The sequence below is a fragment of the Gopherus evgoodei genome, chromosome 2 (genome assembly GCF_007399415.2).
Source record: "Gopherus evgoodei ecotype Sinaloan lineage chromosome 2, rGopEvg1_v1.p, whole genome shotgun sequence".
Taxonomy (NCBI): Eukaryota; Metazoa; Chordata; order Testudines; family Testudinidae; genus Gopherus; species Gopherus evgoodei.
Window position 1 is genome coordinate 85,357,723 of NC_044323.1, and position 19,057 is coordinate 85,376,779.

Here is a 19,057-nt window from a genome sequence, read left to right on the forward strand (position 1 = left end):
TGCCTTAACAGCCCAAAATAAGGATCAGACTTTCAGGTGCTAATTAGGATTATACTGTGGTGCCTTAATTTGATGTTGAAAATAGAGTAAATATCTTAATATTTTGGAAGTGAGCTGAGGAGTTGGAAGCAAGGTATCTTTGCTGTAAACTATACTGAACTGGGAAGAAATAAAAAAGGTACTAAAAATCTATGATAAATTCATACAAAGTAGGTAAATTTCAAATAGAACCTTCAAGTGATACATTTTCTACCTTACAGAAGGAGCCACAAACTAAAATAATCTTTTCAAGACAAGTTTGCTACCTAAGTCATAGGCAACTTCAACCAGATAAAATAATTTATGATTAGAAGCTATTGATTTTTTTAAAGCCAACTCTGGGGTTCCTGTACTTCCATTTGGGTTTTATAAATAGATGTCAGTTTGATACTTGCAGATATTTGAAGTGTCAGTCCAGTAAATTGCAGTATTGCATGTGAAAGCTGTGTCATTGTTTACAGTAGCTCTAGAAAAGAAGTCTGAAGTATCTGTGGTTGTGCAAATCTGAAATGTAAAGAAGTTGCCAGCCTCCTCTCCCCCATGTAATGACCTATGTTAATTGTGTGTTATCCTGTTTTTGAGACACTGAAAGTAAGTTTCAAAACTGGATTTAGGTTCACTTACTCTGACAAGGGCCCTTACTATTTGCTTCCATTTATTTCCAAAAAATTTGGACTATTCTTACAGTGCAAGTCTGCTTTGAAAAATGACTGCATGAAACTGGCATCTTCCAACCCAATGGATCTGCTATTAATCTGCACTGAGATTCATACTGACTTACTTCAGTGACAAAAAACAGAATTTTAATTTTTTTTACTTCTATTATGACAATATAGCAATTTTTTTCTTTTCTATCAATAGAATTGTTTAGTAACTACACTATAATTTCTATTATTCCTGCAATATAAAACCAGTTATCAATTCGATCTATCTGATCCAGGGAGCAGGAAGAAAAACCCAGGTTTTGAGCTCAAGCAAACCTAGTCACAGTTAGTTTTTTATTTATAAGCAAGCCTTTGATATTGAAATCAAGACAAAAACATGTAATCTTACAATGCTGTTTTTACAGTCACTTTTCTGAGCAGAACTGCCCTTTTTAAAGCTTCAATCTAAGAACTGTGGGGTGAGGTTATCTTCCAAAGGTTCTTGGTGTAAAGGATAAGACTAACACCACTGTGACATTTACTTTTTTAACGTGCATTTAATTCACACGTTGATCAATACTCTAGCAAAGTAAATGGCAAATGAGTTCAAAGAAAATAATGGGTAGCTACCATAAGCTAAATGAAGAAGGCATGGGTTCACTAGATGCAGATGATGAAAGGCATAAATAGGCACAACAAAGGTCTCCAAGTACTTACCAAGGGGTGGAAAAGAGCGGACAGGGCTTGTGTCCCTGCTACTTTCACGGCTGGCCTCCCGACTGCACCCCTGACTCACACTAGGTCGAGGAATGCGGCTGCCTCGTGCTAGTATGATTCAGTGTACAGATAAACAGCAGCACAGAAAGGGAGAAGACACAAGAAAAGTTGTAGTTTTAATGTAATTTTGTTTGTGCAATAAATCAGATCAATTACGTATTTCTAAGAACATACGTTGCCTCTATTCATGTAGCATTACAGTATTATCTTCTGATATTTTACGAATTTGACGAATTGCACTAAATGCAGCCAGTTCAGATGAAAGTAAGTATTTTCTCCACAACATAAACTAACGTGAATTTGGAACCTCTCGAAAGAAAGCTGAAAAATGCTTGAAAAGGATGGTAACTTTTTTCAGATTATAGTTGAAACATTGATCAGTATAGCCTGTGAAGAGCATACAAAAACAGTAGTTCATTCAGTAACTTAATCAGTTTAGTTCCAGCTAATCTTTCTTTTTTCATGTGGAAATAAATGTTGCTTTTGCTACACTAGTGTACAGTACAACAATCTATTTAAAAAGGGGGGAAATAATTCAGTTTAAGATAAAGGTACGGTAAAATTAAATACAAATACTATAGAAAACCAGCTTACGGATAGCAGTAGCCTCAGTTTTATTTACTAACATATTTCAAGAGAGTATAGATAATTGAATTAGACCATGAAGCTGTATTTGGAGAAAATATGAAGCATAATGCATTCATTTTTACACCACACACACACACTAAAACAAGTATTTCAAAGACACTAATTGTCTTGATGTCTTCTTCCCAGTTTTCAGTGTTTCCAGGGTGCCATGAAGATTTTGAGGGTTCCCAACAACACTGGATTTTTATAGGGGTCCAATTCACTTGCTCCTTCCACACTTCCTTTTCTCTGCTTAAGAGTTAAGCATGGAGGCATAGATCAGTGCATTCAGAGAACAGCAATCTTCATAGTCTCACCTTAAATTTGAAACTGTGTTGCAAATCATAAGCCTCCCTTTGGGAGTTGGCTTTGCGGGTCCCCAGTCAGATTTTAGAGTTTCATAGTTTTTCAGCCCAACCGTCTGTAACTAGGCATCAAATGCATAAAGATACCTAAAAGGTTACTTGATAGTTCTTACCTACTGACAATCTAGAAGGACTTGCTTCTCTACTGCATCCTTGGCTTCGTGGGATCTTGCTCCGTTTTTGTGCTGTTGCTGGATTGACTAACACTCTCTGAACCCCCGTGTTCATAGTTGAAAGTGCAGTTGTAGTCAAAACTCTTCCAGGAGATCCAGATCGACTACCAGCTGAAGGCAAAATAAGTAAAAATAAATAACTTCAGATAAATAGCAAGGATAAAAAAGACAGAAAAACAACATGTTTGACTGAAATGGTTTAAAAAAATAGTTTGGAAGAACTTACAAGATAAAATGTAAAATTTGAGAAAATCTGTAAGATCTACATCTAGTCTTAAAAATAAAGCACCTCTCAAAAGGTATAGGTATAAAAATATCCCTGCAAGTCTGAAAACACTTATCACAGTATTTAGGACTATATGAGCACCATAGCAAGCAATTGTAACCACACACCAAAAACATTATTCCTTTCACTAGTATTTACAAAAGCATCCAATATTCTCGAATGTGAAGACGGAGAGGTTACTTACCTTACAGCAATTTGAGTTCAAGAGGTTTTGTCCCTATGGGTGCTCCACCATAGGATGTATGCAAGCCCATGCATCCACGATTGGAGACTGCAAAGTAGTGTCTGTGAGCCCATGCCTGTACAGAGCAGTTTCTCCTGCTTTAAACGAGTGCATCTTGGGAGACATCAGCCCACCACCACTCAGTTCCTTCTTGACAGCGAAGCTGAATTCCACAGCTGAGGGGAAGGAGGGCGGGAGGTAGAGCACATTTAAGGACAAAATATCCCAAAGAACTCAAGTTACTATAAGGAAGTAACCTCTCCTTCTTCTTTGAGAATATGTCTCTATGAGTGCTCCATTGTAGGAGACACCCAAGTAGCAGCTCAATGAGGTAAATTCAGGACACACACAAAAGCCGCATCACCAAATGAGTTATCTCAAGAAGCAGATAAGATGAAGCAACGTTTGGCAAAGGCATGCAAAGAACAAACAGGAGTTCTGCAGATTTCTGCTATGGCAACAACCTTCAGTGGAGTTACAGATCTGGACAGAGCACTAATGGAATGTGCTATTACTCTGTGAACAACAGCATTTTCAGAGCAGGTCAGGATGCAGTAAAAACCCACGTAGTCTGTGTGGGAATTGGTTAACCCTTCATTCTATCTGCAATTGATATAAATAGTCTGGGAGTGGCCAGAATGGTTTATATAGAAAGCAAAGGCCCTCCTGGCATTCAGTGGACAAAGGCTTGATTATTCTCTGGAGGCACAAGGTTTGTGAGGAAAACTGATAGGTGAATTTCCTGATTAATCTCATATTCCAAGGGAGGAATATAACATCTGGGAAGAAGCAAGGATAGGGATGTAATATAATCTTGTCTTTGTAGAAGGTGGTACGTGGTGGGTCCATCATGAGATCTTCTCCCTCCCCCCCATTCACCTTGTTGAGGTGAAGGCAATTGGGGAGAGAGCAGGTTGCCATTGGTTTGAAGGGGGATTTTTTGGGGGCATTCAAAATCAGGTTCAAGTCCCACTGGGGAGCCAGCTGTTGAGTGGGCAAAGGCAAGCTGTATATGCCCTGAAGAAATCTGGTTGCTGTAGGGTGTGGCAAAGACTGAAGCCCTGGATAGATGAGTGGAAGGCTGTGATGGCGATAGATGTACTCTGACAGAGCTCATTGAGAAACCCTATATCTTTAATTTAAATAGGTAGCCCAGGATTTTAGAAAGCAGAAATTCCTAGCCTTTAGAAGATGTGAGGAAGCATAACGATTGGAAGTGCCTGCACCTTTGCAAACAAGTTTTATGAGTACTAGGCTTTCTACTAGATAAGAGAACTGACTGAACTCCATCCAAAAAGGTCAATTCCATGCCTGAAAGTCACTGAGCAGCCAGGTTCTCAGATTCAGAGAGAAGGCAATGGGATGGATAATGACCTGTGCCAATAGGTCTTTTGTAATAGGAAATCTGAGGGGTTTTAACTTCAAGAGGTAGATGAGGTTTGAGCACCACACCTGTCTCAGCCAAGCAGGTGATACAAGGCTAGCTCTCACTCCTTGCTTCAGAAGAGTGGAGGATTAATGGTACAGGTAGATAAGCACAAATAAGGGTACAAGGCCATGCTGTTATCAGGGCAGTCCCCAGAGAGTCATGATTGTAACTTCCATTGCAGTAGAACAGGAAACATTTCATTTTGTTCAGGGTAGCGAAAAGGTCTACCCCAGTATACCACAGGTCTAATAGATCCTGTGGAAGACAGAGTCCTTGAATTCACATTCATGATCTCACCAGAAGTGCCTACTCAAGGAGTCTGTGATTGTATTGTGGATACCTAGAAAACAGGCTGCTGATATTTCTATCTGATGAAAGACACACAGATTCCAGCCTTAATAACTATGCACATAAGGACTGAGGTCTTGTTCTGCCCTGGCAATTGACTTAATACATCGCTACCTTGTTGTCCAGCATTACTCTGACTGAGTGACTTGGTATGGTGTGAGAGAAGTGTTGGCAAGCACATCAATCTGTTTTTAATGCCAGATACTGATTTGGAGCACTGATTTCTGTGCCAAGTCTCCCTGTAGATGAGCTCCCATCTCAGAGATGCATTTATTGTAAGGGTCTTCAAAGGTGCTGGATACAAGAATGGGGTTCGAATACAGACCCTCCATGTGTCCTTCCATCATGTAAGGTAGCTTAACATCTTCTAAGGCATTGTGATATGTTAGGAAAGGCTGTGTCAGTTTGGACTAGATGCTGTCCTTATCCACGTACAGAAGCAACCTGAGGTGCATCCTCACATGGGGTGTCACATACCTGGAGGCGGACACGTGGCTTAAGACCTACAGACAAATTCTCACTGTTGTTTGTGGGCTGCACTGCAATGTTGAGATTTGGTTGGACAGGGTGAAAAATCTCTCCTCAGTATTTAGGCTCTTGCTGTTGTGAAGTCCAGAGTAACTCCTATAAAGTCTCCTCTCTGTACTGCAGATAGAGTATATTTTTTTGTGGTTGATGCAGAATCCCAAAGATGAGAATAGTGTTTAATAGTCTGGACATTGCTGTCTGAACTTCTGCCCACCAACTCTTGGACTTCCTCTAGTGGGATCAGAAGTGAATCTACTAGCCTTTTCATGAGATCCTGGAAAGTCAAAATCATCAGCATAGGAGAGCAGTGGTGACAATAGCATTTGGAGATGAAGAGGTGAGATCTCAGCCTGAGACTCTTGCTCCTCCTGTACACTGTTTTATTGTCCAGGGCTGTAAACAAATCAGCAACAGTGACTGAGGCAGTCTGCAACACAGAACCTAACCTAATGTACTGGGACTTGGAGGGGGAGAAGCATCCACCTCCAGAGCTAGGGCAAGTTCTAGCAACAGGAGCTTAAATCTAGTCCTAGTCTAGTCTCCCTGTTCTCTTGGATCTACCTTTGAAATCCAGACAGACCTTGCATTTAGAAGGGTTGTGACTTGTGAAAGTCCCCCCAAACACCACAGGCCGCTGGAGTGTCCATCAATATGGGGAAAGGGCTTATGGCAAGTCTCAACCCCTGCCCCCAACCAACACAATAGCTGCTATGCAAAATAAAGGTAACAATGAAAATAGATAAACTAAAAGAAATTACTAAAACAAATACATGAAGTAAAGAATTCACAAAGTGAAGGTGGGAAGCTGAATACAGCAGTCTTTCGAGCCACAAGTGGCTAAAAAGGAACTTTGTGGTGACAGGCTTGCAACTCCTTATGTTTCCCTTTTCAAAGCACAAGGCACCTCTCTGCATATGCCCACGGACATGCCTCAGTCTTCGATTGAGGGGGCACAGGCATATGCACATTCTATGGTGGGGCACCCATAGGGAATATATAGTAGAACAACAACTGTGTGTTCATTTTGTAAATTAATTATATGAGACTGTTGGTCACATATTGCTATTTTCTGAACCACCAGTAGTTAAACCAAATAGTTAATTTAGTTCTGTAACATGCCTGGACTGATCACCTTGGTTTTCACAACACAACAAATAACTATTGTATTTTCTAAATAAGTAAAAGATGAAGTAGGCCCTGGTATTTCTTCAAATCCTACTCTCCTAACACTGACTGTAGACAATGGAAAGACTCCCACTGACTTCCATGGAAGTTATTCTAAAAATTCAATTAAGAAAGCTTTTTTAAAACTACAGTTTTCAACCTCTGGAACACATTATGAAAAAACACACCTGATCAAGATGTTAACATTCTTTGTTAAAGTGTCTTAGCAAATTTTATTCATAAAAATTATACATTTATTAGAAATTTGATCTTTGATTTTAGCATATTGCATCCATTGGAAGAAATTGGTCACTTTTACCTGTGAAGTTTCAGCTGTGGATATCTTACATTTTAATACCTAACAAATCATAGAATCATAGATCATAGATTATTAGGGTTGGAAGGGACCTCAGGAGATCATCTAGTCCAACCCCCTGCTCAAAGCAGGAGCAATCCCCAACTAAAACCCCAAATGGCCCCCTCAAGGATTGAACTCACAGCCCTGAGTTTAGCAGGCCAATGCTCAAACCACTGAGCTATCCCTCCCCCCTCATATCCCTTACCGATACTCTAATTAAAACTGTATTTTACAGCAATAATCAGTTTAATTATATGTCATCACTGCCAAATGCAGAATAAAAACAATTTCACCTAAAAAGCTTAATTAAAAAGCAAAGCTACTTTTAACCAAAATCAGCTCAGTGAAATGAAGCCTTTAATAATTTTGCTAGCCCTATTTAAAAGAAGAAAAACAGTGTAAGCATAGCAACGCTATAAGATGTCTATTAGCTTTAGTAAGTTTCATAGTACTCTTACATTACAAGAACTACCAGTATCAACCAAAAAGCAAAGATGCTATAACAATAAAAAGTCCACAGACATATTTTTGGACCACAAGATGATTAAAGCTTGATAGCAAGAAATGACTGAAAAAAATGTGGGGGGGGGGGAGGGGAGGAAATCGGGAAACTGAAAACAATGTACCATGCATACATAAACTATATGATTTGTTGGTTGAACACTTGAAATGATTATTTAGCAAATTGCCCTTTGCTATCTATGGGCCTATTCAGCAAAAATGAAATATGCAATATTGTGCAGCATGGAAGTCATGAACCTAGTTTCTGTTACGGAGATGAAAAGCAGACATTTCTACCAGTTTTGTGAGAATTAAGAGCTTATGCAGAGCCTCTGCATATCACTGAGCCCATCCCAATTGATTCAGAAAGACCTGGCAGAACACAGAAAAACTGTCCCCTGTACTAGAGAATTTCCAGCAGATTCCCTGAAGAAGCTTGCAAAACCTGATAATCCTTTACCCTTCCCCTTCGCTAAATGCAAAAAGTGTGCTTGATCAACAAAGTTACATACATCACTCTGCTTTTATAAAAGTTTGTTACATCTGGCTGACCACTACTGTGGGGTACACCGGACTCATTGAACATGTTCAGCGAAGTCTCGTATCTTCAGAACTGTTCACCTTACACACAGTAGCATGAGCAGTTGCAGGTCTAAGCAATTAGTGCTATTTTGATAGTGGAAGAAAAAAAATTACAAAGAAGAAATGTTTCTTCCTTCTAAGAATTACATTAAACTAAGCAGTTGTAGGACCACGGAAAGTGAGCTGGAATTTCTGCTGAATAGGGTCCTATGTTAGGTATATGTAGACAAATGATCAAACAACAATGCACACACAAATTCTGAGAGTCTTACCACCAATGGGGTTAGCAGACTGTGATCCTGAACAAGTGTAAAAGGCAGGATTAGGGTAAAGGTTTATAATCCATGAAGAGGGAGGGAGCAGAGCAGATTAAAAATGGATGGCAAATGGAAACAAGAAAGCTTTAGTCAGTTCACACAGGAGAAAAAAGCCACAAGATTCAAGCGAAAAGCAATGCATTCTAGTAGCTTCCACAACTAAAGAACTAGGATCAGATGCTTGTGTACAAATCAGATGAAGCAAAGCTGCAAAAGCAAATTACAAGTTTCCATCTTTCTACTGTATAATACTAAAGAATTACATTATTTTCAATTAAATATGAACTCAACTTTCAGAATATTTTCAAGTAATATAAGACTGCAAAACAATAAAGATTTAAAAGCTGAAGAATGCAATTTTCATGAAAGGCCACAAACATTTTCTTATTCAAGACAAAAACAATGATGGAAAATTTGGCTGGGAGTGAGGTGGGTGATCAAAACAGCTCCAAAAGGGGAAGCACAGGTAATTGGAACACATTTGTAATCTGACAAGACACTTTCAGATAATAATAATAAAATGAGTCAAAATTTTTAGACTTAATTAAATTGTGTCATACTTTCTATTATTTCCTTTATTATAATCCATCTAAGGGAAAAGCAAAATAATATTTTTTCAATCAGAAAATGTATTCTTTTTCTCTAATAGAGATAAACATAGTCACACTATGCAATCCCTAATAAATTAGCCGGAACCAAACTGAAAACAAGAGTAGCAACTTTTCTATTCATGACTTAACTGCAATACAGATCTGTATAAATGTATTTAATACGACTGTCTATTTACAAATAGCTCTGAGGTTGGGAGCAAGAGGAAAGTTCCTCCAAAATCCCCAGTTATAATTGTGTATTTTTTCCACACCACAAAACTACCCAACCTTGCGAGTATCAGTCAAATATCCTAGCCTTTAAATATATACCCTAGAAACTTGAAGTACAGCTCTAGCCCTAAATCAGCACAATGGTTTTGGTTTCAAAAGAACTTATACAGGCAGTATGAGACAATAATATCTTGTTATAAAATGACTTTTTTTTTTTTAAATATGGAGACTTGTTCTAAGACAACAGAAGGGGAACGCTGTACTACAATTATTTGTAAGAGGTGGGAAACTAAGTCTAATATGTAACCCATTATAAAATGGTCTGACTAATCTGCAACTTTTCACTCACAGTTTCATGTCAATAATTCTCATTTAAATTAGAATTTTAGAAAAATTATGCCACAAAATGTCAGGCACACTTGTGCTTCAGTTGCCCGTCTCCTGTCCACTTTTATTTATACTAGAGTTGGAAAAAGGTTCAGAAAAGGACAACAAAAATGATTAGGGGTCTGGAACTGCTTGCATATGAGAAGATTAATACAACTGGGATTTTCCAGCTTGGAAAAGAGACGACTAAGGGGGGGATACGATAGAGGTCTACAAAATCATGACAGGTGTGGAAAAAGTAAATAAGTATTATTTACTCTTTCTCGTAACACAAGAATTAGCAGTCACCAAATTAAATTAATAGGCAGCAGGTTTAAAACAAACAAAAGGGAGTATTTCTTCACACAACACACAGTCAATCTGTGGAACTCTGCCAGAGAATGTTGTGAAGGCCAAGACTATAAAAGAACTAGATACATTCAAAAAAAGAACTAGATAAATTCCTGGAGGATAGGTCCATCAGTGGCTATTAGCCAGGATGGGCAGGCATGGTGTCCCTAGCCTCTGTTTGCCAGAAGCTGAGAATGAACGACAGGGGATGGATCACTTGATGATCATCTGTTCTGTTCATCCCCTCTGGAGCACCTGGCATTGGCCTCTGTCGGAAGACAGGATACTGGGCTGGATGGACCTTTGGTCTGACCCAGTATAGCTGTTATTAAGTTATGTTTATCTGCTCTATTAGTCCTCTTTTACATTGTCTAGGAATTCTTATTTGTCACACTCCTGAGATTTGTAAGCAATGAGCTCTGCTGAAAGATTCAGCTCTGAGTGTGGGTAGGGCTGCCAGTTAGGAAGCGGTGGGGAGGATTTATTTTTCCATACTACCATATGTAAAGCCATCCAGTTATTTCAGAAGAACATCAGGGAGTTCTACCCACCTCATCCCTTCAGGCTCTGATCCAGACAGAAAGTGAGTTCTTTTGCAAACCACCACAATTACCAGTAAAATGCAATTTAAAAGCTTAAGTTAACATTTTATTGAATGTGAAGAATTAATTAACTAAAACTCAATTAGAATACAAACCTCTTAACACTGACCACCTCTGCAGAAACTGAATATCCATCAATTTAGGCATAACCCTTTTTTGGCATTTATTTTGAGTAATTTCCCATCAAAATTTCTTGATTAATAAGCTCTTTTATGGATATAATGCGTATGTCTGTTGGTCTTTAGATTTTATAAAAGCTTGTTTTCACAGAACCTGCAAATTCTGGGCCAAGTTTGACCAGCGTCCCTTTGAAAATAAAAAGGTCTTCAGGAAATTGTTACTGAAAAATTAATGCAAACTTATAGTAAGGAAGATTTTATAACCAAATGTATTTGTTGACTTTTAATTTCTGGTATTCCATGACTATCTAAAAAAGGTATGTTATGGACTAATAACCTTTTTAAGTTATTACACTTTCTGTGCACTTTAAAGCATCATTCTACTCTGAAAAGTGGTTAAAATTATATTGGGTGTGTCATATCTCTCACTGGTTTCATAACAAACTTGCTAACTTTACAAACAAACTACTGATTTCTTGTACCTGACAGTATTTGTTTGTGCTGGCCTGGTAACTGCACAGTAATTAGCCATATACAAGTACAGGTGAATGTTTGAAAATGAGACCCCAAATCGCTGATTTTTAAAAAATGTTTTGTACAAAAGTGCATACTGAGTGGAATGGGATAGCATTTTTTTAAAATCAAAACTGATAATGTGTTAAAAAAAAAAAGCCAAAACCCCACTATTTAATGACCACTTATATTTACGTTTGGCAGAATCTAATTTTTTTTTAAATAATTTTCATGAATATCATGGTTTATTTTTAAGCACCATTTTTATCAATTTATGTCTTCATGGTTGAGCATAATTATGGGTTTCAAGCATTTTTTTATTTTTATCAATTTTAAATGTTTACAGTTGTGGGAAACTGGGGGGGGTGTCAGCAATTAGGGGTCAGACAATAATTTAACTAAAACAGATGCTGAGATTCAAAAAAAGATGGTTTCTTACCTTAACTGTTGTTATCTTCGAGATGTGTGTACCCTATCTGTATTCCTCTGAGGGTTTTGCATGTGCACTATGTGTCTGGAGTTGGATAATTTGAAAGTAGTGTCCATTGGTCCACGCATGGGCCCTGGTTCACCTAATGGTTTCATATGAGGTGATAAAGGGCAAGGCGGACCAACAGCATCTCCACTTTCTTCTCCACCACGAATCCAACAGATCCATAGCAGAGGGGAAGGAGGGTGGGAAGTGGAATACAGATAGGGATCATACACCTCTAAGAACCTCCAGTTACAGGTAAGTAATCTCCTCTTCTTCTTCGAGTGATGGTCCCTATTGTACTCAACTGAGGGTGATTAATAAGGAGTACCTAAGTTAGAGGAGTGTGCAAGGCTGGAGATGGAACTGTTGAGCAGAGGATTGCCATGCTGAAGGAGGCATCTGCTGTCATGGCCTGTACCAAGGCATAGTGTGTAGCAAAGGTGTGCACTGAACTCCACATGACGACCCCACAGATATCCTGGAGCAGCATGTCATGGAGGAAGGCTGTGGTCAAAGCCTGAGCTCTCGTGGAATGATCCTGCATCCCAGTGGGCAGGAGGAGGCCAGAGAGTTGATAGCAAAATGTAATGCAACATAAAATCCACTTGGAGATTCTCTAGGTGGAGACTGTCTGACCCTGAGGTTTTCTGCTACTGTCACCAACGGTCTGGGGGACTTCCTGATGAGGCCTATCTTCTATAGGTAGAAGACCAAGGCCCATCAGATGTCTAGGGAGTAGAGTCATCATTCCTCTGCAAATGTGCGTGGCTTCAGGAAGAAAACAGGTAAGTGAATGGATTAAATGTGAAACTAGGAGGAGGCCATTGGTAGAAATTTGGGATGCAGGCACAGGGAGACTCCATCTTTATGGAAAATCATGAAAGGGGGTTCCACCATCTTGGAACCAAGTTCACTGACCCTTCTTGCAGAAGTGATAGCAACAAGAAAGGCAACTTTCATTGAAAGGAGGAACATGGAGCATGATGCCAACAGTTCAAAGGGTGGCTTCGTTAGTACAAATAGAACTAGGTTACGATCCTACTTGGGAGCAAAGGGTTTGATGGGAGGGAAGGTTCTGATAAGCCCCTTCTAGAACCTAACAGCTAACGGGTGTGTAAAGATGGAGTGCCCTTCCATGGGGAGGTGGAAGGCGTTAATCGAAGCTAGGTGGACTTCCAGAGATATGAGGGTGAGACCTGATGCCTTCAAGGACAGGGGGTAGTCCAGGAGGAAGGCGATCCCCACCAATTTTGGGGAAAGTTCCTTTTGCTAGGCTCAGGAGGCGAAATGTTTCCACTTGGCCCAGTAACAGTGTCTACTGGATTCTTTCCTGCTGCTAGAGAGGATGTTTTGCATGTCTGCGGAACAGGCCCATTCTAGAGAAGATGCCCATCCAAATACCATGCTCTGAGGTAAAGTGCCTATAGATTGGGACATCTGATCTAGCTGTTGTAGTGGATCAGCAGATTTTGAACTGTGGGGATAGAAATTGATGGACGGGTGGTTGGGAAACTAGAACTGTCTGGGCCAGCAGGGGGCTATCAGAACAACTGTTGCTCTGTCTAGTCTGATCTTGTGGAATACTTGTGGTTGGAGGTGAGGCACAGTTATTTTGGTCTGAGCAGGACAGTATGAGAGTATCGCTGTGAGAGTGGTGTCTGAGATCTCCCCAGAGCAATACATGTTGCATTTGCTGTTTATGTGAGAGGTGAAGAGGTCTCTGGTCGGCACCCCCATCAGTTGAAGATGTAGTGAGTTATGCAGTCGTGGAGTTCCCACTTGTGATCGATTGCAAACTGCCTCATTATTGAGTCCACAATCACATTCTGTGTCCCTGGGAGAGAAGCTGCAGACAAGTGGGTGATGCACCAATTCCAGAGGTTGACTGCTTTTACACACAGAACAGTTGACTTTTGCTCCCGTTTGTTGATGTGGAAAACAGTGGTGGTATTGTCCAACATGATAAGAACATGATGGAAACAGATAAATAAGTTGGAGGAGTGTGCAAGATGAATAGGAGAAAGGCTTTTCTTAAATGCTTTCCTTACAGCCCAGACTTCCAGGATGTTGATGTGCATCCTTGATTCCTGAGTAGTCCATGTTCCTTGTGTCATGTGATCATCCATGTGTATTCCCCAGTCTTTAAGGGATGCATCGGTGATGACTGTCTTGTCCGAAAGGAGGAGAACAGCTATTTAGACATGACGTCGGTCTGTCCACCACTGGAGGGCTGAGAGTACCCTGCAGGGACTGTCAACACGAGGTCCATGGCATGATGGCTGGGTGAGTAAACAGTCTGAAGCCACATCTAGAGGCAGCGACGGTGGAGTTGAGCAAAGGCAGTGACATATGCACATGAAGTCATGTGGCCAAGGAAAGACAAACAAGTCCTGGCAGGGACATAAGGATTGTTATCAACGCAAGTTATTAGTTCTCTCAGTGTATGGAACCTGTCCCTTGATAGGTAGGCCTGTGCTATGACTGAGTTGATGGTGGCCCCTATAAAACCTGTGGATTGTGTGGGGTCCAAGGTTGATTTTTCAACATTGATACTGATCCCAAGGGACAAAAGAAGGCTGAGCAACACGGATGTTGAAACTTAGGCTGTGTGTCTGGACTCAGCAGCCAGGAGCCAGTTGTCAAGATATGGGAACCAGGACTCCATGACATCTGATATAGGTAGGGTGACCAGATGTTCCAATTTTACAGCGACAGTCCCAATTTTTTGGGTCTTTTTCTTCTATAGGTTCCTATTACCCCCCACACTCATCCCGATTTTTCACTTGCTGTGTGGTCACCCTAGATGTAGGCCACCATGACTGCAAAAATCTTGATGAAGACACTGGGAGCAGTAGTTAGTCCAGAAGGGAGAACCATGTTTTGGAAATGGAGCAGATCGTGAACATCAGGAATCATGTGTGGGCTGGATGGATGTCTATGTGGGAGCGTCTTGCATATTGAGAGCTCACATGCCTTTTTCTAGTGATAGGAAATTGCTGCTAGTGTGACCATATGAAACTTGGGCTTGTAAATGAAGCGACTGAAAAGACGGAGGTCTAGAACTAGTCTCCATCTGCCTTTCTTCTTGGGTATCTGGAAGTAAACTGAATAGAATCTGGTCACGTGATATTCCCAGGAAACACCATCTATCACTTCCCATTGTAGTAAGGAGTTCACTTTCTCGGCGAGGATGCTGTCATGATGGCAGTCCCCGAGGAGGGATCAGGGGGCTGTGAAGGAGATAGTTTGATGAATTCGATCATACAGCCATGGTGGATGATATTTAGCACCCATGTGTCTGTTATTGAACTCCAAGCCTGGAAAAAAAGAGTGCCTCTGAAGGGGGTAAGACGGTTGTATGGCAGTAGGCAAGATGGCTCTCAAGAATGTCTTACATATACTTTTTAGCTGGGGATTGCATCTGCAAGGAGGAAGCCTGTGAAAGTGGTCCCGGAGGGTGGGATCTCTGTCTTTTGTCTTTTCTGCGGAGGTGCACAAGGTCTCTGGTGGAAAAACTGGGAGGATCTGTAGCATTGTGTGCATGGCAGGCAGTGGAGCTTACACTTCGGAGCAGGCATAAAAATACCCAGTGAACATGGGGCAGTTCTTGAGTCTTTGAGAGTATGAAGGGAATCATCAATCTTTTGACTAAAAAGATGGGATTCATCAAAAGGGAAGTCTTCTATAGTGTTCTGTACCCCCCGAGGAAAAACCACGATCCCCTCCGCATGACTATGCTTGCAGCCATAGTTCTGGAAGAAGTATCTGCCACATCCACCACTGATTGGAGCACTGTTCTTGCCACCAGCTTCCCTTCTTCCTATGATCACCTGGAAATGAGCCCAGTCTTGCGGAGGATGTTTGTCAGAAAATTCCTTCAGTTTGTTATAATTCAGGAAAACATATTTGGCTAGTAATACCTGATAGTTCAAAATCCTGAATTGGAGACTGACCAAGGAAAAGACCTTATGGCCCAAAAGGTATAACTGCTTGCCCTTTCTGATGGATGATGTGGAAGGTGTGTGCTGTTGCCTGGATTGTTCAGTTGCTGCCTGACCCACAAGTGGGTTTGGGGGATGTGTGAGAAAAAAAACTAAGACCCCTTAGCTGGAACATATCATTGCTTTTCCCTTGGAGGTAGGTGTGCATGTGGCCATCGTGTGGCATACCATCCTAGCTGGTTTAAGGATGGCATAATTGATAGGTAGTGCGACACTAGTTGGTGCAGATGAATGGAGGCTATCCAGGAGTTTATGCTGTGTATCCCGGATTTCCTCTAAGGGGATGTAAAGCTCCCTCACTACTCTATGCAGGAGACCCTAGAATTAGCTAAAGGCAAGGAGCACGTTGAAGTCACTGCCTTGTCTGGGGAAGAGGAAGGGAATCTCTCTGGTTCCAGTAGCACTATTGGAACTAGGCTAAAGGGCTTCTCTTCCAGGACTGTATCTGAGCTTCTACTCAACGGCCCCTTTAATGGGGAGACAGATGAAGTCTCCCTTGCAGACCAGGTGAGTTCTGAGAGGGAAGTATTGGGACCATGGCCCACAATAAGGCCAGTATGCTCAATCTGGAGGGAGTTGAGGCAGATCCCCTTGCATGGGGAACCAGTGGGTCCATAGTGGTTGCATCGTATGGTATTGCATGATCCAGATGGCCTTCTAGAATACACGTACTGCTATAGGGGATTGATAGTCCCTTTCCATCATTCAACTCTTCCGAAGATGAGAAGGTGGACTACAGTTCCTTCGGTGGTATCATCAGAGTACAGCAGAAGCATATAGACCATTAGAGCAGGAGGTGAGAGATGGCATGTCATGAGGGGGAGAAAGTCTCCCAAGAGGTCGAGGATCCCAACATGCAAGACAATCTTGGTTGCTCTAAAATGAAGGTGTCCTGGGGCTCCAGTGCTTTTCCAAATCTTCCTGATGTTAGGGGTAAGTGATGGTAGAGTAGTGGACTTCCCTGGATCGCACGAGTCCCACACTTTATGGGGTGTCAATGTTGACAGTACCTGCAGTTTGGTACCTGGGACCACCAGATCTCCTCGCTTGTGGGACTTCTTTTCGTGTTTATGCACTTTAGAGTGCGCTCCCTCTCCGTGACTCAAACTCATGGAAGCAGTATCTCCTTTCTTTGTTTTCAAGGAAGACTTAATACCACGCTTATGGGAATGCTTCCTTACCTCCAGACTAGTCCCCGGTGTGGGTTCCATAGTGGTGGTACCGCCAGTGCTGGATCCAGACTCAGTGGCAGGAGATGCATACCTAGCTGTTTCAGAACAATGTACTGGGGTGGAGTGGGGTGGATTCCCCTGGCCGGGGTCCAAGCAAGTCCTCATGGAGACTTTTATAAGGTACTTCCAGAGGCAAAGGCCCCAACCTTTTCGGGTATAACTGCGGAAAGACTGGCAAATATTGCACCATAATGTAATGTGGGTTTCTCCCAAGTAGTAGAGGCAGCACTAGTGTTTGTCACTGACTGAGAAATAACACAGGCAGGAGGCACAGAATTTGAAGCTCAGAGTCTTAGGCATTGTACCTGTGTGAGAGTACGGGGAAAAGCAGGAGGGAGGGTAGAGACCCCCCAAAAGAAACTATCTATCCTAATCACTAACATTACGATAAACTATGATAAAACAGCTAAAAACCCTATAAATTGTAAAATTCTAAAACTATGTACAACCATGTTTTTAAAGGTGCTTCAGAGACAAGGACACTGAAAGTTCCGATCTGGACCAGGTGGTGTTGAGAAGGAACTGAGGACGCGGTTGTGTCACCTCGTTTTTTCTCACCTCAGATGAAACCATGAGGCAAACCAGGGCTCACACATGGACTAGTGGACGCTATTTTCAAATTCTCTAGCTCTGGATGCATGGTGTGCATGTGTAAACCCTCGGTGGACTACAACAGAGACCATCACTCGAAGAAGTTAAAGGTTTATAACAGTTAAAAAAAAAACCTGTCAACATCACGTCAAAATATGCAAAGTAAATTCTCTTAAATCAAACTAATAAATTCTCAAACATAATTTTTCTTATGGTGTCTGTCTGTAAGTTTTAATTATCAGTGGAAATATTTTTTCATTGGTTTATGTGTGTACAGTAAAATAGACGTTTACTGATAAATACCTAAAACTTCCAAGCCTACACATATTATCATTTCAAAATTTTAAAAATCATTTAAAGCCTAGATAACACAAATCACTTTTAAACATTGTATATTTAAAATAACCACCACCTTAGCTCCAAGATTAAACTATTTCTATTGCTGCTGAGGTAGAAAAAAGTCCCAGTGAAAAACCCTCAGTGAAGAATTTAAAAAGGAACATTAAATGCAAAACAAAAGGAAATTTGAGGACTAAAGATACTGGTGATATGCAGGAAACTAGAGTGCACCCAGGTGGCAATGGCAGTGTCTACTTTATAGTGAAAGGCAGAGGGGAAAATACAATTACTGAATTATAGACTACCATTAACTAAAGAACAAGAGGATTTGGGTACTGAAGAACTAGGATTTCATGTCATCTATAAGTACAAAAAGACACCACCCACTTTACCTAATTTCTGATATTACATTTCTAAGTATTCTAGATAGTTAGTACAGAAGGTTTTGTCGGGGGTTTATAAGACTACAAAATGGCTTTAGTGGCAGATTTAATTTCCTGTTATACAACCTATTTTAAGGGGTGAACTAGCCCTAATTTTTCTCCGAAAAGTATCACAACACAAATCATCAAAGATTTCAAAAGCATGCAAATACTACTGACCCAAAGCACCGAAAAAAAAAATACCTTCATTTTTGTCTGGCGATGATGAACCTAAGGCACAGAACAACTCAGTATGCGGCTTATGTTTTTTAAATTAGCTTTGACCATTGCCATTGGTCAACGAATGTATGCTAAGCATATGGCCTACCAAGTATTACTGATACATGAGCAATACATACGCTGAGATTGAGAGACAACTTTCGTTCGACTACGTCCTCTAGAATCTGTCTTTGAATTTCCAATTCCAACAGACGGTGTTGAAAGCTTTGTTCGTATACGACCTATAAAGTAAAAATGACATTAAGAAAAAATAGTCTTCATTATGAATAGAGATGTCATCGTGTTAACAAATGTTTTATTATGTTACTACAGTTGAAAACTGAAGATTTACATACCGGAAAACTCAATCATCCAAACCTCACTTGAAAAAACCCAACTCGGAGTAGAAAATTAAATACCGCGCTAGATTTAACCGCAAGTTAAGAAACACAAACACTTTTCTTTCACTGTAGGTACTTCAATAAAGAATTATTTAGAATTTAAACTAGCTTATCTTCATCAACACCAAATTAGATAACTCTAGTTTTCTCCAGAAATATACTTTTATATTTTTAAATGTAAAGCTTATGAAGTAAGAGTCAAGAAAAATATTTTACAATTTAGGAGGAGAGAAGTACCTAATGT

The 19,057-nt window shown here is 40.5% G+C and overlaps 1 protein-coding gene across 30 annotated transcripts in view; it reads right to left on the reverse strand.

Moving 5' to 3' along the window:
- The window catches only part of CLASP2 (cytoplasmic linker associated protein 2), a 292,183-nt gene that overhangs the window by 80,081 nt on the left and 193,045 nt on the right, over positions 1-19,057 (reverse strand). For 15 of the 30 annotated variants that reach the window (XM_030551241.1, XM_030551237.1, XM_030551235.1 and 12 more), the window contains 3 exons: positions 18,553-18,654; positions 2,566-2,736; positions 1,401-1,508 (listed from right to left, as the gene is read on the reverse strand). In XM_030551241.1, the coding sequence (XP_030407101.1) occupies positions 1,401-1,508; positions 2,566-2,736; positions 18,553-18,654 (381 nt within the window). Of the gene's footprint in view, positions 1-1,400; positions 1,509-2,565; positions 2,737-18,397; positions 18,425-18,552; positions 18,655-19,057 lie in introns of all 30 variants that reach the window. The other 15 variants (XM_030551253.1, XM_030551246.1, XM_030551236.1 and 12 more) reach the window with 2 other exon arrangements.